General features: G+C 41.8%; 1 protein-coding gene across 8 annotated transcripts in view; it reads left to right on the top strand.

The window, feature by feature from the left end:
- Positions 1–22,622, top strand: part of LRRC56 (leucine rich repeat containing 56) — an 81,373-nt gene that overhangs the window by 34,089 nt on the left and 24,662 nt on the right. For 5 of the 8 annotated variants that reach the window (XM_077179960.1, XM_077179963.1, XM_077179962.1 and 2 more), the window contains 7 exons: positions 9,868–9,964; positions 10,362–10,559; positions 14,455–14,632; positions 16,741–16,944; positions 18,259–18,323; positions 19,435–19,565; positions 20,263–20,426. In XM_077179960.1, the coding sequence (XP_077036075.1) occupies positions 9,868–9,964; positions 10,362–10,559; positions 14,455–14,632; positions 16,741–16,944; positions 18,259–18,323; positions 19,435–19,565; positions 20,263–20,426 (1,037 nt within the window). Of the gene's footprint in view, positions 1–1,323; positions 1,536–5,890; positions 6,007–9,845; positions 9,965–10,361; positions 10,560–14,454; positions 14,633–16,740; positions 16,945–18,258; positions 18,324–19,434; positions 19,566–20,262; positions 20,427–22,622 lie in introns of all 8 variants that reach the window. The other 3 variants (XM_077179966.1, XM_077179965.1, XM_077179967.1) reach the window with 3 other exon arrangements.

Below are 22,622 nucleotides of genomic sequence, written 5' to 3'. Positions count from 1 at the left end.
GCTATGTTCCTCATTTGCTGTGTGGCAGAATTTTATCCTCCTATCATGAGATCTTTAAAGGATGCATCAGATCTCCCAGATGCATCCATGGCTGGATCAATAGCTGCAAGAAATAAATACTGAAATGCCTTTGTGTTTTAGGAGGTGAAGTTGTGATTTCATCAGCAGGTGTAATGTGTGCACATTCTTCACCCTTTGCCATAAGCTGCACTGTGTGTTCTTCTTGTGGGGGTAAGAACCTGAACACAAAGGTCTGATAACGAAACCTGCCACTCCACTCTGGGTAACAGAAGTTCTGTGAAAGATTGTGTTTGAAAGACCATTTATGGCATCTGCTGGCTTGAACTTCATCAACCTCACAATCCTACCACTCCACTTTCTGCTGTTTCATCTCATAGGCAAGAATTTAGAGAGCTTTGGTTTACTCTGCTTAGTGTTGCAGCTACAGTTGCCTCAAGAGCAAGATCAAGATGATCTACATCCGATTAACACACCTGCACCAGATTTGGGATGTCTACTGGTGTGCTGGGAAGGAAATGCTGAGGCTCTGCCTTGTAGTAACACCCCAGTATGGAAATCTATAAGGTCCTGTCTGTCTCAGTAATCCTGTGGTGGGCTTTGAGATCCCCAAGCTTCTCTTCTGCATCTTGTTTGCTTGTTGTAAAAGAACATCTGGAGGCCAGTACAAGCAGAGAAAATCTCACTTGAAGCTTTTGTTTAGGGAGGAAGTCTTGACTCGGGACATATGGAGACAAGTCTGTCAAGATCTGTATTGAACATTAGAGGCTTAGAGAGGAAAGAAATTTGGAGGAAATCAAATGCCATTCACAGGTCCAAGTTGTACCTGTATCTGTTTCTTGCAAGCTTCTTTATTTTTTTGTTTTTTCATTAGATGTATACACAGATAAAAAAAGAAAGGAAAAGTTACAAAGAAGAAATGGCCATCAGCCTCAGAAGGAAATCATTAGTGTCATACAAATGTGCCTGATCTAAAGGATTTCAAGAACATGCATTTCCACCATTGTATATTCAGACTGAATCACTTTAAATTGCATTTTCTCTCTAGGTTTTCATATCAACCCACTTCTGCAATATTTCAAGTATTTTTTTACGATGGAAACTCTATAGTCATTACCATGACAAAAATTGAATAGATACTCCAAGCTGATCCAACTCTGTAGTTGTGTGGGGTCAATTAATCTAGAACTCCCGGTTTTCTGATACACAGAAAAAGATGTTTCTGGGACTTTGTTTACTTTTTGTTTTTTGGTGGTATGTGTCTTAACACCACTGAATCTGTCAGATGATTTGGATCTTTTACAGAGTATTCCTTCTGCTTATCCTGAAGCATTAGAAGTTTTAAGTGTTGATTTTGAAGGATGAGATCTGTATTAAAGCAAAGTTGGAATATATCTGTCTTACGCTGCCAGAGCTCAGACCTGGAACATACTGTGAAACAGGCACACAACATGTGGGAGACTGAAAAGTTATTTATGCAGGAAATTTCAAAGCACTGTGGGATTCAATTGTTCAATGTAAGTAACTCATTCTGTAACCACAGTTTCATTATCCTTTATTTTTTTTATATGTAAGCTTTCAACAGTGAGAATGAGCAATTGCCAAAGCTATAGGAACTGTCAGTAGCTCTGGGGTTAAACTGAGGGGCAATAGTTCTGTGGGTGTGAGAGTTTTATTTACTGTGTGTCTCAACTTATTCCTGTTTGAAAATCCACTTGGTCTTGTGGAAGATGTAGTGCCCCCATTGGGAGGCAGCCCCAGTGTGTTTGGTTTCTGCAGTTTCGCTGGGGTGCAGCTTTATGCCAAGGGTGGGAGCTGAAGTAGGGTGGAAAACATGTAGTCAAGGGCAAGTCTTGTTCGACAGGACCACACTTTGGCAATCTCTATTCCTCTCAGACTATGGGAGCTGAGTTAAAGCAACTGTTCTTTCATTGTGAGAATGCTACAGCAGTAACTAAGCTGACAAGCAGTTTTAATGATCAAAAGGAAATTAACACAAAATTACATTATCCTTCCCACACATGTTGTTTATTCGTGTGTTAAGGAATTGCTCTTCCTGACTCCATCAGCGTTGATCAATCCCATTATTCTGCTCTAGGGTTTTTTTGACAGCAACTAAAAATGAGAGCACTTGAAATTAAAGCTGCATTTCATGTGTATTAACTTTAACAGAAGTAAGCATCTCAGTTACCTTGGGCACAAGTATGAGTTACAGAAGTGTACGTATCAGCACTCCCACTTCTAAATCTCTCCCTCCTGTTGGTCTCACAAAGCACTTTTTGTTTAAATGACATATAATCTGACATGGAAAATAAAGTTCTTGCAAGTAATATAGTGCTTGATGTAATATTGCAGTTGCTACAGTGGTTTCAATGAGGTAATGAGAAGCAACAATGACAAGTGAAAAAGTTATAAATCAGGAATAGCCCAGAGATGTATCTCATTGGGTTGGGGTTTTTCATCTGTTGTCATCTCCTGTATCCAGCTGCCATCCTTGCCTGGCAGCAGTGGAGGGGGAGGCGGGGAGCAGTGGGCACTGGTGTTAGTGCAACAAGGATTTCTGTGCAGTGTCTCTGGTTGAAGCACGGCCACAGATGTGTCCATGGCAGAGCTCAAGTACTCTTATCAGGACCATCAGAGTGGTCATTGGCTCCTGTCCTGGAAAACGGCCAAACTGCCTTGGATAGTTTGTGGTTTTGGCTGCTGTAGCCAGGTAGTCTCTTGTCCTTGTTTTCAGGCTTTTGCTTCAGTGAAAGTGCTGGCCAAAAGCACATGGCTCCTTGATAATTGTAATTTTTCTTAGTAGGCCCACAAAAGCTGTGGCAGGTGTCTCTCCCTTTGGCATAACAATGATGAAAAGGCAGAGTTACAGGCTGGATGAAGCATGACACCTTGAATGTTCTCCCTGATCTATTTACCCGTGGTGCAGCACCAGGCAGTTGCATTTCCTCCCAGACACCCATTTCTCTGTCAATGAAGTGATTGCAGCAGAGATCCACAGCTAAAAAAAGCAATATACAAGATCTTTGCCTCTTTCCAAACTTGGAACTTAACACACAAGCAACCAACAAACAAAAGAAACCCCCGCAGCCCTAGAGTAAAATAGTGAAATTTGTTGGGAGAAATATTGGCAGGGGCATTAGCACTGCAGCCCATTTTGAAAACAGCTTCTTATTCATAGTAAGGTTGCCTCACAAATTTGGGACAACAGAGACATGCTGCTGCTAAAGCCTTTGTCAACAATAACTTTTTGTTAATTCAGAAATTCTTCATTTGCATGTAAAAGGGAGTTATGAAAACAGAATTTTACAGACACAATTTTTATTTAAGAAGACATTTGGTAAATGCATGCTTTCTGTTCAGCCTAAAACAAGCTAGCCTTCCTCTGATGTATTTAAGAATTACCTAGCAAACACGCTTTTTGCTTAGTTTTTGAAGTCTCCATCAACATGTCTCAACAGGATTATGAACTCTTTCTGTTGAAAATTTGCACAGTTCAGAAGGCAGAATGAGACTAGATTATTAGGTACTACATTTTCATCGTATTTCAGCCTAAAAGTGGCCTTCTGGCTGCAAAAGATGAGGCATGACCCTCGTTATCTTGTACCTTGGGCCATGGATCACTCTGGCCCAAGGGAGCATAAGATGCTAAAGGCAACCTGTGTGTCATGGAGGTGTAAGATGTGGGACAGAAGAGAACCAAGCCAACAGTTCTCAGCATATTGCTACTTGAATTTTGAAGAGTGAATGCAAAGACTGCAATGCTGCAAAGCAAGGCAGGTCATCACATTCACATGACATTTATTCAACTGTAAAAGGACACGGCAGGGACAATAAGGACGTGGCCTCAGCACTGCTTGCAGAGTTGGGGGCTGTGTCGTGGGTTTGATCAAGTATGAGGAACACATGCATACAATCAGTTTTACAATTTTGAATACAGCTATTTGTGAACACAATGAAACTTTTATGTAAGCTTCCTATTAGACCATGTGTTACTGATTTAAATAACATTCGGGCTTTTAAAGGTTTTGTTTCAGATGTCAGAATTATCTGTACAACCAAAGCATTGTGTGCTGACATTGACCATATAGATGTTATCACAGTGCAGCTTGATAAATTCCACTTGATTTCTGAAGATCAGAGATGGGATGCTTTTATTCCTTTATTTTCTAAGACTGTAGTTTGGTCACTCTCTTACAATCTAAATTTCTCTATTTACCAGTGCATTCATTTTCAGAGCGATCTTTAAAATAAATAAAATCTGTATCAATAGCTAGTTTAGATATATTGCTTCTGACGATGTATTCATCATCAGATGCAGGTGTGCTTTGAGATACTTTGTGCAAGTTCCATGGATTTAGTGCTTTATTTTTAGGTAAATGATTCAAAACTGACTTCAAGAACAAACGGCAGGGCTCAAACTGACAAATGTGTTCAGGGTTTTGCTGTTGTGTTTACTGGGTAGCTTGAGCACAGTGGAGCAATTCAAGATTTATTGTTGTGAAACCAAGAGTAGGATTTGGCTCTCTAGGTCTGATATTCATCCAGTAAAAATTTGGCTGGATCAAATCAGTCCCTGAAGAACAAGGATGTTGGATTAATGGAAGAACACATTATTTCTCAAACCTGTTATTAGGTGCTGTGAGCCAAACTGTTCATTGCCCCTCTGCGCTCTCTCTCCAGCCTGGGGGAGTGATGACAAGATGGGAGCATCAGATTTCATGGGAAAAAATACTAAATGGTTGTGCACAAGTGGGGAGGGTGTTGCCAAAACCCTCACAGAAGCACTGGGCTGTTTGATGAGTTCCCATCCCTGCAGAAGTTATTTTGAGATAGTTGGAACCCAGGCTCCAAACCCTTTGGCTTATTATTTCCTCAAAATCAATTATAAATGCAAATTTTGGGGTTAAAAGTGAAAGTAGGGGAGTCTATGTTGATTTCTTGGCACTTTGGGATACTAAAAACATGATCTGATATTCAGTGTGTGTTTTGCAGACAAGTATGTGTGTAGGAGCACATGTGGAGTAATTACTCAGGAGGACTCTGGTTTGGCAGCTCCAGGGGCTGTAGTCCTCTGTTTATCACAATCAAGGTTATGATATGTACATCCCCACCCCATGCTCCATCTCTCTGCCTCAAACCTGTCTTGAATGAACCATAGCAGGGGTGAGCAGGATATATAATGGCTTTGGTTATTAATTCTTTGCCTTTTCTGTTAAGTTCCCAGCTTCCACGTCACTTGGGACAGGACACTTTTCCACTGGATTGGGATTATTCATTGTATTAATGGGAGCTATGTTTCCTCTATAGTGTCTTCTCTTTCCTTCTATAAGCTCTTTGTTGTTTACAAATCACTGGAGCACTCCTGTCCTGCATCTTATGACCAACTGCCACCAGCCTTGTACAGAGTCTCATCTTTTTCCTTTCAGCCATCAAATTTTTCAACCCTACTTTCTATTTTTGGAATTAGGTGCTGTAATTTTCTATATGTTTATATCATGCCTAATGCAGGAGAATCCTTGTCTCTGACATGTGTCTCATTAATTTCAGCCTTGGTCAATGATTATTTTGGGGGAAGTGTTTTGTTACACTGCATGTATAATTATAGTGGATTTTCTCTCTTACTACCCTGATAATTTGGTTTTAAGAGTTTATTATTACATTAAAATAGTCTACCCTAGTAAATCATTATCAGAGTGCAGATTCCCATTAATTCTATTTCAATAAAAGTCAATAGTTGTATCTCCCCAGTTTGGGCTGATCTCACCCTCTGCACTTAACACAAATGAAATCATGCCTGTGTGTACACTTGCACGCCATGGTGGTCATGTGTGCTCAAACAACTCCTCACTTTGCTCTCACCCCCTCCAAGGTGGATGTGCCAGATGCTCTAGAGCTGCTCCCAGAGGAGACACTCCCATCTCTTACAAGCTCTTAAGTTCTCGTCTCACCAGCCAAAATATTTCAGAAGAATTTTCAGAAATGCAGGTGCGTGCAGTTGTGAGGAGCAGCTTGCTTTGAGCTCCATGGCTGTTTCACCTTACAGCAGCCATGCTCTCAAAGGCAATTATCTCTATAGTAATTAACAAGGGAATTTTCTCTGATGCTGCAGCATGAGTCATGCAGCTTCCAAAAGATTAGTTTGTTAGTTACTGAATAAAATGTTTGCAGATGTACTTTGCTATGATAACATCTCTGACTGGGGATGACTCATTACAGATGCAGGAGTAAAGATCTGCAGGGCCAAAATGTGACTGCATGATCCAGAATTTTAGGCTCCTCTAGCAGCTAGCATGACCCCAGTGTCAGCAAGAGGAATTTGGTTCTGCAGTAGAGCCCAAAGGGGAAAAAGTCCTTTTGCCTCTTCTCCTCACTACCTCTGTATTAGCAGGGAAGGAGAGGTGGCAGTACTTTGCTCCTCATAAGAGCTGGAGTGCCCTTCTTAAGGGGCAGGAGAAGAGATATCTTGGGCTGCTAAGTCTCTTCCCTTAGAGACAGCAAAACTGGGCCAAGTCATACCAAACAGTGCAACAAAGTTCATGCTTTCTTAGTACTTTGTTTCTTGAATTAGAGATGAGCTTTGGGACAGCCAACTTCAGCCTTGTAAGAAACCACTTCCTATTAGCTTCTATATTTTTTTCTGTTCTGAAGTGTCTGTTTAAGCATTTTTTTAATAACAAGACCCTCTTATCAAACACTGGATTGCATTGCAAGCATGCAGTGGTTCTGCCTTCTGCAAGTACCCAAGACATGGGATGTACAACCTAATTCCTTCATCTGAAATACAAATTCTCATCAATTTTGATTAGTATTAACCTTGAAAGTGCTACTCCTGACTCATGCCAGTTAGCTGTAGGAGAGTCAGAGCTGTAACCCATGAATGAAACTGGAATGGATTTGAGACTAAACTTAGTAGCACAAATTGTGAAGAGTAAGGTAAGTTGGCTTTAGAAGTCATTTCAGTTAGGGTCTTCTGATGGTGTGCACAGCAGGAGAATGCTTTAAGGACTTGTTAGCTAATAATTCCTAGTGAGTGTGCACCATGCATGAAACTGGCACACAGTGTGAGTAGGGATTGACCCTGTCTGTGTGCACTGGGTTTAACCACAGCCAGCTCTGGAACAGAAAACTGTGACAAAGAGAAATAGGATTTAACTCTGGAAGTCCTAGACTTCTTACTGTGAGCAGGGAACTGCTTCCACAAATGCATGGAGTGATCAAGGACTAGAGGGAATAACTGTTTGTTCTTGGGGACCTGTGTAAAAATTGCTTGGGAATTAATCCTCTGCTTTGCTTTGGCATTGTTTATATTGACAGAGAAACATTAGGAACAAGCATATTGCTGCAATCTCCTTCTGTGACAAAAACCCTTCAGTTAAAAATTCAAGACAAATTAAAAATGGAAGTAAAGTCCATTCACCATATCTTATTCTACCATATGTAGAGTAATCAGGTTAGGATTGTCTTCAGTTTTGTTGGCCTAATAAACAGAGCATCTATCAGAAGCACTGTTTCAATGACACAAAAATGAGAGTGACTACTTCCCTTTATCTCTGTTCAGTGGTTTACAGAAGAGAAAATTCTGCACCAAAATTAGCCCAAATTTGAAAATCTCATCAGTGCTTGAAGAGGGTCATGAAATGAGCAGTGCAATCCCTTCATGTTATTCCTAATGCCATATATGTGTTTAAGGGTGTGTTGGCCTTGCTTCATGGTAGGTTCTGTTTTTGTAATTTAATTTAATTTCTTTCTTATTATAGGCATGCAGATTGCAAATCTAATAATAAATTTTCAGTAAATATTACTTTGGGAGGCATGTGTTCCTTAAGGAAGCCTTAGAACCAGTTTTTGTTTTATTTAGAAAATGTGCACCATGTAAATAGACCCTGAAAGATCTTCTGCAAGGCCAGGGATGTGGTGATATGAATTTGGCTTTCTTTATTCTTGTGTCACTAGAGGCAAGCTTCCTGGATGCACAAAATTCACTGCAGGTATTGTGGTTCATATCAGTTGAGGATTTTCTCCTGAAGAGAAGAGTAGCCTTAGATGGAAAGAGATGTTCAATGAGACTGAGATTTTTCTTTTTTGCTTAGTTCTGGCCATTGAGTCAGCTGCATTGTTTGTACCTCAAAAGCTGTAAAATGTAACATAAATACATTGTGTGATGTACCCATTGTGAGCTTATTTAAATGGGCAGCATCCAGGGAAGGGGTAGTTAGAGACACCCAGTGCCTGCAGCCCCTGCAGTGGTAGGGGATGGATGAAGTCAGATAGGTCTGAATGATGTCCATGGACATACCAGTCCCTAGGAGGCAGAGGGATGGAAACCCCCAATTTCACCTAGAAACTCCCATTCAACCCTGTATTTGCCCCTCACAGAAGAGAGGCACCTGAGGATATTTCTCCTTGCACTTATCCTTTATTCAGGCTTACACAGATTCCTTTCTCCTGACAAGGCCCTTCCCAAGTATTCAGATGGTAGAGAAACAACAAAAAATAGAGATAAGAATGTGTCTATCCCCACTCATAAATGCACTCCTTCCTGACCTCTGGGACTGGCTGGATGCCCAGTATCCCTGAAGCAGGCAGCTGGACTACAGAGGATTGCTGCAAAGCTGTACCAAAGCTGCATGAGGCTCAGAGGGCAATGCAAAGCTGGGCTTCTTCCCTGTCATCCACAAAGAGAAAACATAAGTACAGCAAGTGTTACCTAGATATTTTAAGATTATAAGGGCCCCCATTACTTTTCTCTTTTGCAATTTTCTGTAGAAAACTTACTATTCTCTGTATTATAAGAATGAATATTGTGAGAGATAGCTGATCTAGAATTTTGAGGTCCAATAATCTCTATTTAAGAGCTATTTTAGCTTTTTATGTGGTCCTGAGAAACTTGCCTGGCTTGAGTATGGGTGTTGGACAAGATGACCTTCCTTCCAACTCAGCCATTACTGTGTTTCTGTCAACTCCATGCTAGTCTCTACCTCCTCTGATAAACTGTCTTTGAATTTAGTTACCCACTGTTTAGTTCTTTATTATTCAATACTTTGATATCTGGCTACAGTGGAAAATTTCTGAGCTTTGGTTGGTTTGGAATTTGATAAAATGTTGTATTTTGTTTATGTTAGACTAGTGGCTTTATGCAACTCAATGTTACCAAAGATGGCAGGTGATTAAGGCCCCAGTTTGATTTGCCACCTTTTTTGAGTTATCTTTGTATTGTGGTGCAGCGCTGTAAAGTCAGTGGGATATTACATGTATGTGGACTCAAGCAGGTCAGTGTGTGATTTTTCTGGGTTATGACCAGAAAGTTTAAAGTTCATATAAATTATCCCTTATTGACATTTTGCTACACCCAAAGGGTGAGAAAATAGGATGGAAAGGATTATAATTTTCTGCTGATTCAAAAAATGATTTTGACAAAAGTGTTATTCCTTTCGACTGCAAAATCATAAGACTGTAAGAGGGACAGAGTGAGACTGACCATGCAGTCAGCTCAGATATATTAATTTGGGTTATATGAGTACAGCCAATGATGCCAGCATAGGAAAACCCCACTTAATTCTTAGCGATTGCCTGCGATTTATGGCAGAATTACCATGATGTAGCTCTTGGAACAATCTTAATCAAACAATCAATGACATGTTGTCATGCAAGAACAAAGATGACAGTGGGATAAGTAAAGAGGGGTACCATTTTATTCCCCACCTTCAAGGGTGAACATTTTTAATGGAATATTTTGTAAACAATGTGAGCTGTGAAGGAAGTAGCAGTGGCCTAGTCTTAGGAAAAAGAAAACAAGTCTTGATTTTTTTTACTCATTCAAATAGAGCTTGAATTGTTTTTTATAAGGGATCTTGGAACATCACTGTCCCGTCTCCGTGTCCTGTGGATGGCTCGGTGTGGCCTGTCAGATTTAGATGGGATCTCTTCCTTCAGCTCTCTAAAAGTAAGTATAGATGTATCCTACCAAATGACAATCTCAGATCTATCTTCAGTTGATATTCTTTACTTTTAGTCTTCATTCTCCTCAGCTCTTGCTTTTCTGGCTGGCTTTGGTTTGATGCCTTAGATTGTGAGAGTTAGTTTAAAAGATGCTACAATATAACCTTTAAAATGAGGTGTAACATTCAGGTCTGATCCTGAGTACGCCTAAAGCAGTATCTGGCTAAATTAGCTCTTATTATTAAAGGCTTCAACAACCACACTTTATAAAATGTTCACTACCTTGCTAGTTTCATCCTGTAACATTTAGTATTTCAAGTATCAGAAAAGATTTTGCAGAGCCTCAGTGTTACTTGTGCAAGCCCGTGGTTTACATGTTTATTCTGTTTACTTCTGCTGAGGAACTCTACATTGCTTACAACAATATCTCTGACCTGAGCCAGCTGACCTGGCTGGATCACCTGGAGGTTTTGGACTTGGAAGGGAACAATATTGAGGACATCAACCAGGTGCAGTACCTGCGACTTTGTTGCAAGTTAAGCCACCTGACAGTGGAGGGCAACCTTATTTGCCTGAAGCCAAATGCAGAATCTACAGAGGTGAGGACTTGGTTTGCTCATATTGTGTTATTTTTTTGTCAGTACTTTTTAACTGTGAGTTGGAAATGAGAAACGTTTCTGCATCTTCCTATTGCATCATTCTCAATGATGGCATGGGATGCATTTCCCACCTTAAATTTCTGTTGATTTTGTGGTCTCATCAGTATGGTCTCCAGGGTGACCACTAGTGAAATACAAGACTGCTAGTAAAGACTCAGGCCTATTTCCCAGCAATATGAGGAAAAACTTCTCTTGGAGTATGAGCCCTGGAACAGGTGTCCCAGGGAGGCTGTGGAGTCTCCTCCCCTGGAGATACTCAAAACCCATCTGGGTGAGATCCTATGCGGCCTGCTCCAGGTGAACCTGCTTTAGCAGAGGGGCTGGACTGGGTGATCTTAAGAAGAAATTTCCAACACCAACCATTCAGTGATTCTGTGGTGAGACACCAGTTTTTGAGGGTTTTGCATTTCTTTTGGAGGCTCTCCAGTCCAAAAGCAAGTCCTCCAATGCCACCATGCTCAGAAGTTGAGCCCTCAGAAGAACAGTGCTTGAGGTAACTAGGAAAAGCCATAATGTTGGAACTATTTGTTACCCTTTCCCCTGAAATCTTAAAATCAAATGACCAAAAAGACCTTCAGAAAAACATGAAGATGCAAAAGTGATTCACATCCTACAAACTAAAATGATGGAATAGTTTCTGCTGAGGTATTTTGTTGAAGGCATGAAAGAGCCTCTGTGTCACAAAGATGAGAACATAATAATACATTATCTGATTTGGGTTTCAGGGCACTCAACAAACAAAGCAAGGGAGATCTAATTCTACATGAACAGCCTCAGAGCTGTATTACTCTCTTTGACTTTCTCCTGCTTCATAAAAAAGCATTGTTGGGATATTAAAACATCAACATATTTGCCATCCAGGTCTTTTGGAAGGTCTATGGACACACACAGAGTTATGTAAAACACAGGTCTCACCAAGAATGGTGCAATTCCCAATGGCACCATAAAGAGCCGGTAATGCAGGTCCAAAATCAGAGCTGATGCTGTTATCCCACTGTAACATACTCTATAGCTTTTCTGTATATTTTAAAGAAGTTATGCTGATGCTGTTAATTTGCCTAAAAGGTTGGGTTTGATATTTTTCCTGGACTTAGACTTGAAAACACTAAAACTCAATCATGCAATAGACATATATTTTAAATTTTGGCACTTCTTAAATATATGAGTTAATAGCATTTTTCAGATGTAATTGTTGGCTTGATCTTATTGTTCAGTAAAAGGGGCCATGGAAGGTAGCTCTTTAGCTGTCATAGTTTTCCTCTCTGGAATTCAAAAGAAAATATTATATACTTGCCTTTCTAGTTTAAAGTGGTGGAATTATCCTTAAGGGACCACATTGTAACTGCTTGTAACCAAAGTGATTTCTCCATTTTGGAACATTTCTCCCTTATGGAAGATGCAATCATGAAAGGAAAAACATATTCCTGCAGTAAGGAAGCACTGCCTGCTTGTGATGGACAAGGCATGCCTGCTTACTCTTTCTGCTCCCAAGGAGATAAATACAGCTACTGACACTTCATATCATAGCTTCCTACTATGGAAATGGTGCAGTGTATCCTAACAGCACAGAAGGTCTGATTCTACTCCTTTGTTGTTCCTGCTCAGTGAAAGTGGGATTTTTGGAGGATTTGGCATCTTCAGTGTTTAAGTGTACTTGTAATGGAGAAATGTCAGATTTCCCTTGGGCTGTTCAAGTGAAATGAGTCCTTGGGGTGCTCTGCATGTTGTCCCATAATGGAAGTACAAAGAGCAGTGGTCTGTGGTGAGGCGCCCTCCTGCTCTTCTCCATGCAGAATGGCTGTCTCTACTCCTGTGCAAGTAGGTGCTAAGATCTGATCAGTGAGAGATGCTTCTACCCGAGTTACAGTGCAAACCTTATGCCAAAGTCAATGATACAGATATAGTTAACAGTAAATGTGAGGTAGACAAATAAAAAGAAATGGAAAAGAGAGGAGAGAGAAGAATATTGTCACCACCCGTGGATCCGGTGGCATCCCTGTTGATCATTCTTCAGCCTGGACTTCTTGGTGGTAGGGTCCCAACATCATTCAAAACTTTTCATTCTTTACCCATTTTAGCAAACAAAGGAATTAAGCATTAATTGGCTGCACGGTTTTCTTATGCTATTGGGTAAATGATTATCTCTTGTGTCTAATGCTAATTAGTCTACATGCTTAGTCTTTCTTTTCTTTTGAGCCAATGATCACAAGGTTCCCCTGTCAAAATTACCTTTTACCCAGTAGGAACAGATTTTAGCAGAGTTGCTGGTTTGCCTTTCCTTGTGGCCTGTAAATTCTGCATTTTTTTGTTTCCATTATCAGTGATACATTCTTCCCAGCTTTGTTAGCCTTCCCCTAAGTGTGAGATAACACCCAGACAATAGCACCACCTTTATCTTATCTACAGTCCAAGTTCCAGGTATCCACAGAGGAATATCTGGGGGGGCTTCAAGTGGTCATTGGTGGTTGCAGATGTGAATTTGACCAGGGAATCAGCACAAAGGTGTATTTTACACTGAGCTGTAGCAGAGGCAGGCTGTGAGTTCACTGTAGTCTCCCACCCAGTCTCTGTGTTGGGAAGATGCTTTGCTTTCAGGTGGTTACAAAGTGGGGCCTGCCCTTTATTGCTGAGAGCTTCTCCATGGACTTTGCTGCTTTCTTGATTTCAGTGGATGTTTGCATTTTTTTAGTGTATAGGAAAGTCATTTAGAAAAGAGTATATGTGGGCTTACTTTGGTGTCCCCTTGACGGCCAACTCTAATTCCTCAAGCTCCTTCTTGTAGTCTGGCCCTTGCTAAAGGTCTGTAAAAGCTCTCCTATTTATTTACTTTTAATCTACAGAATGGTCCAGCTAAATTTACTGCTCTTTCTTCAGATGGCCTGTTTGCTCCCTGTAATTTGATTTTCAGATGAGCTCATCTTCCCCTGTTATCTAAACCAAGAGCAACAACTTGATGATAAATTCTGCAGCCTCTGTAGCTGAAATGTAGCATGAGCGTAACATGATTCTTCTCTCCAACAGGACATGGCTGGGAATTGGCTGCAGCTGAGAATGGTTGACTCAATTTCTAAATTAAGATTAAAGACTTAGTTTGTGAAAATTAGTGTCTGCCTCTTAACAACAACTAACACATTTTATTTGGTGAGTTCCCTCTGCCAACATCAGTGCTGCATCATGCAGAGAGAGGGAGCATCCAAGCAACCAAACCCCACAGAAAGGTTTCTGCTTATGACCACTCTGTATTGAATGAGGACTTGGCTTTGAGGAGGTTTCTAATATTTCATACATTATCTTGAAAAGCATAATATCTGTCTGGGTGAAGCAATTGATTGGTGGGTAGCTGTCCATTTGTATTCTGCCACTATCAATGCACTCTTGCCTTATACTTTTTTTACTGTGTGCCTAAAACCACAATCCATGGAAGTGCTTTTTCTTTCTCCATCAGCAGGTGTAGCAACACTCATAACATGTTTTCAAGCCTTTCTATCACCTGAGTATTGAGGCAAACACCAGAGAATCACAAAAGCAGGGAGACAGATTATCTGAATACTGAGGGAGCCCAGGCTTTCCATGGGCATCAGTGGCCTTATTGCTTTTGCACATTACACATGATATAACAAAGACAAATGGCAAATCGTCAGTGGGTAAACAACAAAAGAGCGTTTCAGTGAAGGCCGTGTCTTTGCAGTCCTCTGGACATTTTCATGATCAATTCAAGTAGAAATTATATGAGGAGCATTTCAGATTGTATGGCAGTCATAGAAATTGAACAGTATTGAGTTACTGGAAGTCCACAGACTGTTAAATAAACTGACCGCTTTCTCAATTTCTCCAGGACCCAGACTATAATTACAGAGCAGAAGTAAAAAAACTCATTCCCCACTTGAAGTATTTGGACGGGATACCAGCAAGCCAGACTACTCTCCTTCCTTCCAAGAAGGTGCATGAAGATTCTCTAATCATCAAGGAATCCATCAAGGAAGGTGGTTTAGCCAAAGACATTTCATGGTTAGGTATGACAGGTTTCTTGTTGGGGTTCATTTTTCAAGTTATGATGTGTAAAAAAAGAAAGATGAAGAGCAAGGCAACCTCTTTAAAGTCAATCTTTACTTATAGTGAAGGGACAAAGGATGTTGTTTTCTTCACCTGGGAAGTAAGAAAGCTGAAATTCAGCAGAAAACAGCGCAGATTTAAATGAAAGTTGTCCTAAACTGGGCATCAAGGTCAAAAATGCAGACAACTTCGAGAACATCAAGCAAATATAGCAGTAGCTGGGAGTCTGTACTTAGGGCTTGTTCTGCATGATGGGAAGAAACAAAGCTTGGAAAGGAATGTTTCAACCAACAGCTGTTCACAGCTCTTTCCATGGTAACAGTCAATCCCATGTAGCATGGATGTGGTAGGATTTCCTATTCCAGTTTAATAATAGGAAAGGCAATGTGGTTACCACCCTTCAGTGGTAGCAACATCCGAGAAAGATTGCATGGTCTTGTAAGAAATCTGTTCCACTTTCTTTGCTATTAGATTAAGTTCATTACATTCATTCGTAGAGAATAAATGGTTTGAAAGTAAATCTGTTGTCCCCTTGCCTGCAGCCTTGGTAATAGTTCAGATGTCCATGCTTTTACGTGTCATGCTACATGCACTTTATCACATACTATTAAATATTGCAAAGTATTTCCTATAACTGCTCATGTTGCTTCCCATTAGTGTGGGCAATGCAGTTGTCTTCCCAGCCCCCTCCCCAGGTTGTGGTTTGCCTGCCAACTGTGCTCCATTAAAAATTTAGTTTGTTTTGGAATAAGTACATACATTTGTCATTTATTGAATCCCTATGGGTCCAAATCATTAGTTGTAATAGTAGTCATGGTAGGGAAAAAATCCATTAAAATTTGATCCTTCAGTGATTGTGCTTTGGCAACATCACCTGAGGTTCAGAAAACTAGTTAACAAAGTTTGCTGACAGAAGCAGTAGGGGCAGAGCACAAAATTGTGAATTCATCTAATTCCCTGGTGTAACCAGGCTTATATTCTTGCTGGCAGCTCTAAACCAGTAAGTTCATACAGTCAGGTTCAGACATCCCAGTACATTTTTTTTTTCCAGTAGCAATGTTGATTTGGGTACTTTCACATGGAGTGTATTTCATCGGTTCATATTAACAGCTGTGCCCGATATGTATTAAAGGTCCCTACCACTCAACTCTTAAGGAAATGGCCGTATTATCACAGAGCTGATGCCTCACTTTGGAGCTGGTAGATGCTCAGCACTTTAAAAAGCACATTATTCATCTGGGCACTGGAATGAAATTCTCTCTCCCATGGGTTGTTGGCTGCATATGCTGCCCTTAGAGCTGTGCTGTGCTCCCAGGACAGGCAGCAGTTGGGCAGGTAAGAGGACAAGGCTCTGTCTGCCTTTGCTAGTTTTTGTATAATCCTTCTTGTCCTGTAGCATTACAAAAACAATTTTCACCTTTCTTTCTGTGGTAGAGAGCTGTCTGTCTCTGAGGCAGTACTGGAAAAATCTATCACTGCCATTCTCAGATTTTTGTAACTCCCGTTACAGTTTCTCCTGTTTGACTGATGGCTCTGGTAAGGTGTCCATCACCATCTGCATTGTGCCAGGGCATTTAAGCAATGTATTTAAGGACTGGGGCCTAGGCTGTGCCTGCAGCAAGTCTGGAATGGTTCCCCTGTGAGCAGGTGAGCAGCAAATGAGAGGCAGCTTACAGTTAGCCTGGGCATGCAGGCAGGGAAAGAGGCAGAGCCCTGGATGTGTCCAGCCTCTCCTGCGGGGCAGCCAGAGGTGGGTGGTGAGCACAGAGCAGTTCCTGACCCATAACCCCAGCAGTCTGTCTCTGGTGCCCTGAAGCAGAAGAAAAGTGGGAAGGGATATCAGTTTAGTTAGGGATCCCCAGATTCTGCCATGACTGTGCAGCACTGGAAGATCTCCTCCCCTAGGCTGGATCCATTCCAGCATGTTTCTTGTAGCTGCAGTTATATATTTTTCTGTCCTCTATAGCTCCAGGTGTGCAGCAGCAGTTGCCATATTGGCAAGGTACAGTGATGGTGTGGTTTGAAGCCTTGCATAACTGTGCTTACACTAATGAAATCTCTCTTCTAGGTCCGTATTTTGGGGAAGTAGCAAAGCAGTCTGAATGCAGCCCAAAACCCCCAACAACTTCCAGACCTGGAAATGCAGAGTGTTCTGCTAATGCAGGGACTTCTAGTGATGCCAGCCTCTTGGGCGGTGGCTGTCCTCTTCCAGATCCCACTGTTTTTCCTGATAAGCTGTTCACAAAAGATGACTCCAGTGATTTGACACATGGTAATGTATGTTTTTTTAATCCTGTTCTTTCCCACACCTCCACCTCCTTCTGAATGTTATTACTGATGAAAGCCAGAGTGCTTTGAATACCACCCACCCATGCCACTGCTAATCAGGTTTAAAATATGTTGTCTTCCACGAGAGAGACTCACCTGCTCTAGCGTAGGCTTTCCTTTATTTCCCCCTGCAGCAGAAGGTGAGAGTCACCTGCGCTGCCCATCCTCAGCCCCCTGCCCCCATGTGCTGCTGTCCCTTTTCACAGCCCCATACTGCAGTGCTGCTCCCCTTTCAGACCTCTTTGCAGCTGTCCTGCTTGAGTAACACCAGGCCATGTCCTGTTCAGCCATGGGAGTGTGGTCCAAGGCAGTCCTCCAGAGAGGTGTGGTGATGCACATTCCCTCCCCCCTGCATCGTGGGCTCAGACTGTGTACTGCAGTCTCATACTGCAGCAGCATTGCTGCTGGCAATGAACACTTGGGTCTGGGTTTCCAGAGGTTGGTCCCTCAGCAAGAGGAGTCAGTTCCTTGACTTCACATCCTGATCTACAAGCTAGCCCAAAACACGGGTCTGCCACTGCCCTTCTTGCCCTAGACACTTGGAAATACCACCCATCCTTCCCTGACTCCTGGAAACACCGTGATGGTGTAACTCCACCAGCCCACGGATGCAGATTAGATGGCATTTGTTTCCAGGCATTGTGGGCTGCTTTTCTCAGATGCCAGTCTCTCCTCAGTTCCCTGCCTATGGGTAGGACTCAGGATGGTGGATTAGATGAAGCAATGCAGAGTCAACAGCTGAGTGCACATTTGGAAATGTACATGGAAACTAAGTACAGCTTGTCAGGGAATGAGACTGTAATTTTACATACACTTTTAGGCAGCTAACACAACTGATAGAGACAGTTTCACCCAATGTTCACTGCTTCTTCTGACCCTTTGTTGCTTTATCGCTTTTTAACCTGATTTTAATCAACATCCAGCTGAAAAATAATCCAGCAGAACAAACAAAAAAGACCCCCAAAAATATTTTTTTTTTAAATCTGAATTTGTTCCCTGATCTGACTGACTATGTATCCACACAAATATTTGCACCAGCACAACTAAGGAGGCAGGGCAGGGTCAGGAGAAGACAGATTCTGGTGGAAGCAGAGAAACTGCCTCTTAACAGCAGTCAGGCCATGCCAGCTGATACTGTGAACCTACACCATGAATATTACAACTTCCGTCTATGGGAAATTATATTAACTGACTTCAATGACAGCACTGTTTGTTAAATGCTGGAGAAAAATGTTTTCTCTTTTCTTGTTTTTCTTAGGACTCCGTCAGGTTATATGTGGGAACCCTGCCAAGGCCCTCCATGTGAGGAGACAAAAGCTAGGTGTATGTTTTTCTTGTAAACTTCATATTCCTGCATGGTGACCCCCACAACTCCTGGGATAAACTGAACTCCCACTGTGGCTTGTAGCAGCTCACTCTGTTCTGTGGCCCAAGAACCCCCAAGATGCAGTTGCCTTGAGGAGGACAGAGGGTCCCCTGCATGATGTTGCATGTGCCCATGTGTTAGCAGCAGTGGACCATCAGCTGAAAGGGAGCAGTGAAAATCACATATCAGCTGCTGGGGGCAGACTTCCCATCCTCCTGCAATGAGCAAAGTACAAGGCAGGCTTGCAAAACTTGATAGTATTTCTACAACAGCTATTAAGAAAAAGGCTTTTTTCAGCAGTGTTTCTTTGATGTTGGTGTAAACAGCCAGCTTGCTAATGCTGCAAGGTCATTCCTATTGACTAAACAAACACAAAGCCAAAGTTTGTTCCTCTTGGCAGTGGGGTGGTGCCCCTGCCCTGTGGGTCAGCCTGCTCATTTTGGCTGTAATTCAGTGAGAGGATACCCATGTGTGTAAAGGGGAGCAGCCTGGCTTATCATGGTCAGCTTTTGTTGGCCCTGAGGTTCAAAACAGCACAGCTACACATGAGTAGATTTAAACAGGCTGGGGTAAATCAGGGAGATGCACAGGACACAGACTTAATGCTCACAACAGATGTTAAAGAACTGCAGGGAAAAGATAGGTACTGCCCATGTCTTTCTGCTACCACAGCCTCAGCATAGGAAGCTTTTCTGAAACAAATTTGAACATTTTAGTGAATTATTGTGTGCTAAGAACTGGGATGTGGAATTGAACTGTGGTCATATACTGAGTGATGCAGTTTCTGTGGTACTGGTCTTAATATGCTTATAGGTATAGGTGCTATAGGCTTATATCCAGTGAAATATAAATCAACAATTTTGTCACTGCTACCCTGGGTTCCTCAAGCTGTAATAGTACATGACTGGGAAGTGAGACTTCTTAAAACTGAGGAGATAGAAAATGATGAGGGATGATCTAAAAACTCAGAAACAACAGTGGGCTTTGATGTATGCTGAAATCCACATCTAGAAACGGAGCTGGGAAGTGTTCCCATGGATATCTAGATAACTTGTGCCATTTCCACAGCCACCTGCTGTGAGCCCTTTGAAACCGTCTGGTCTGACGACAGAAAACCTTTGTGGCTCTGGAGGAGGAAGAGATCTGCACCAGGAAAAGGTGTCCTCTGACCTGGGAGCATGGACGGAGCAGCACAAGGGGTGAGACCGCCGGGGAAATCTTGCCATGCCATAAACTCTGCATTCATTTTCTGCTGCAAAAATAAGATCAGCGCTTTGGCCACCTGCTGGTGGTTTCGAGGGATAATCTCGGCCCCTGCCTTCCTGTCCCTGCTTTGCGTGGCAGTCCTCCTGCCTGGAGCATCTGCAGGATGGCAAGGAAGAAGAATCCTCTTCCTTCTCTCTGGAGCACAGGCAGGATGGGCTCACTTCCTTAGCAAGAGCAAAGAAATGACTTCTCATAACTGGTGAGTTGCTCTTGGCCCTGACAGTGCCTAGTAAAAGAGCTGAAAGGGGATCAGCTTTCCTGCAAGCACCACATTGACCTAAGCAAACAAAAGGGTGAAAGAGAAATACCACCTTGCTGAGATCTCATAGATCTCACAGACAGGTAATGGTTATTTTGGAAGTAAAAATGGTTTTATTTCTCTGAGCTTACTTCACTGGGTAGTATTTTAAATCTGCCCCACTTCACCTGATTAAGATGCTTGAGATAATCAGACACAGGCATCTTAGATGGCTGATCCAATTAAAATGAGTTTTCATATCTCCTGGAAGGTGTGAAGTAACAGTGTGTAACTAAATCCACTGCAGGGTGTTTGCCTGAGTGGCTGCATTTGACCAGCTGCATAAACACACTCAAAAGCTAATTAAAGGTGTGATACTTGATGTTGTCCAGGTGCCTGCAAACAGGTCAGCAAGAACAAGCCAGCCAAGCACTGAAGGTGAATAAAGGTGAAGACTGGAGCCTGACTGACAGCTTAGGAAATGAGTTGAGGGAGGCCTGTGATGAGGACCTCATTGAAAGGATTTCACTTGATTCTTCTTCCCGCTCCTCCTCAGGTACTGGACCTAAACCCCTGGGAGAGGGTTGGCCTTGGGCAAAACACGTGCTCTTTGTAGATAGGTGCATGGGTAATCCAGTGTTTTATGGGATCTGGCATCTGTGCTCCAGGGCAGCAACTGGAAAATGCCATTGCAGGGCCAGACCCTAAGCAATCCATTCCAGTTTTTAAGCAGGACATTGTGGCCAGCTGTGTTGACCATCAGTTGATATATTCAGCATGAATATGTAGAATTAAGAGGAGCAAAGGTGATCTCACACTAGCTTAGCATCAAGTGTAGTAGAAGGACAGGTCTCTGTCTTTTACCTTGTGTCATTAATTTATGACAGTGCCAGGTGAGTCTAAAATAATGTCATTCCTACTGAGCTGTATTTGAACCCAGTTGGCACTGATGTAAATAATGGCTGAGCTAGTGATTAAGGTTTATCTGAACGACTGGGAATTCTGGAAAGATATGCAACCAAAAGGATGCATTCAGTAAAAGGTTTAAAAATGGAACATGCTCTTCTACTCAGCCAAAGGCTTCTCTGAAATTGCATTTACGTGAATAAAAGCAGAATTCCCACTCTTCACTACTTGTTGAATATTGTCTTTAAGAATATTAAAAACATTAATAATGGTTATTCCAAACACATATCAACTAGAGGACCATATATAATTACAACTTCAATCTTTTTTCTGTTGTTAATCTAAACAACTCCTTTTTTCTCAATAAGTAAAAGCATGTGAGTTTTCATATTACATTTCTTTCAAGGGTAAAAATGGATCTACTAAAATTTAGAAAAATATAATATATTTTGAAAAAAACCTGGAAATATCACTAAATTATTCAAAGCCTCTATGTGTATTAACAGTACTCTAAACAGTATCTCCCCAACAAGAATAAAAGCTGTTTGGAAAAATCTAAAGGAATGGCCTATTGTCCAGTACCCACAGAAGTCTTAGATTATGATCTCATGATCTCTTTAGATTTAATCTGATCTTTTTCAGATCTTATATGATTTCTTTACACTGAGTATGATGGTCTCATCACTCATCATCCTTCTAGATTGACAGGACAATGTCACAAACATCCCACAGTGTACCAGTGTCATGCCCTATAGCACTGTGAAAGTGAATGGTTGGGATGGGTCTGTCCATCTTCTAACTAAATCTGCAGGATGATGGTGGAGTAGTTTGAAATCTAGAATTGTCTGAAGTGGTGGGGGGACTGACCAGGATCCTAATGACACTCAGAAGTGTGTCCAGTCCAGTGTGAGTTTCTCACAGAAGAACTTGTTGCTGGAAGCAATCCTTCTGACCAGAAAAGGACAAGTCATCTGAGCAAAGCCACTCTTACATAAAAATGTTTGCAGCATCAGATCCATATAAACTGCATTTTTTGGAAGGCGTTGAATGTTATTTCAGGCTCTTGAGTCAGACATACCAGTCTCTCAGAGTGGCTCTACTTGAAAACAAATATGAAGTTTAGACATTTTAAAAGTATATCATATGATACAAACTGTTCCATGAAAACTTTTTATCAGCTTTACCTAGGCAGTAAAATACATCCCCATCAACTGGGAGCCACAGAGATGAACTTTCTGGGCCTGGTGGCACATTCTTTAGATTATGTTCCTGGCCTGGACCCTGCACATCAGGCACTTAGGTACAGTTAGGTTCTTTTAATAGACAAGAGCAATTGGATCCCTGCTATTTATAGAATGGTTGGTTCTTTCAATAGACAAGAGCAATCAGATCCCTGCTATATTTAGAATGGTTCTAAGCATGTGTGCATGCTGGTTATATTTATAAGTCAGCAACAAGTTTTTTCTTCTCTGTGTGTTGCACATATTGCATGGAGAGAATGACATGGCTGAAACACAAACTGCCAGAAAGTAGCCCTGCATGCAGTGCAATATTTTCCCCAGCAGTCAGGCACTTATTATGAGATTCTATGATCTCTGCCTCTGATTTAAAAAGTGGATCCACTCATCTGTGATTATTCCTCTGCCTTGCACTTCAGATCACTGGAAGGAGCCCTAAGGTATTTAGAGCAAGTCAGTGCAGACACTGGCAGGGAATGATGCAGGTGTGATCCTGCCTGAGAACAGGAGGGCAGGTGAACTCATGGGTGCCCTGTGAGCTCTGCCCGAGAGCTGTTCCTTACTCGGCGCGTCACCAGCAGCGCGGGCAGGGAGGCTGACAGTGAACC

Source organism: Agelaius phoeniceus, chromosome 6 (assembly GCF_051311805.1).
Source record: "Agelaius phoeniceus isolate bAgePho1 chromosome 6, bAgePho1.hap1, whole genome shotgun sequence".
Classification (NCBI taxonomy): Eukaryota; Metazoa; Chordata; class Aves; order Passeriformes; family Icteridae; genus Agelaius; species Agelaius phoeniceus.
This window is presented reverse-complemented; position numbering and strand designations above follow the sequence as displayed.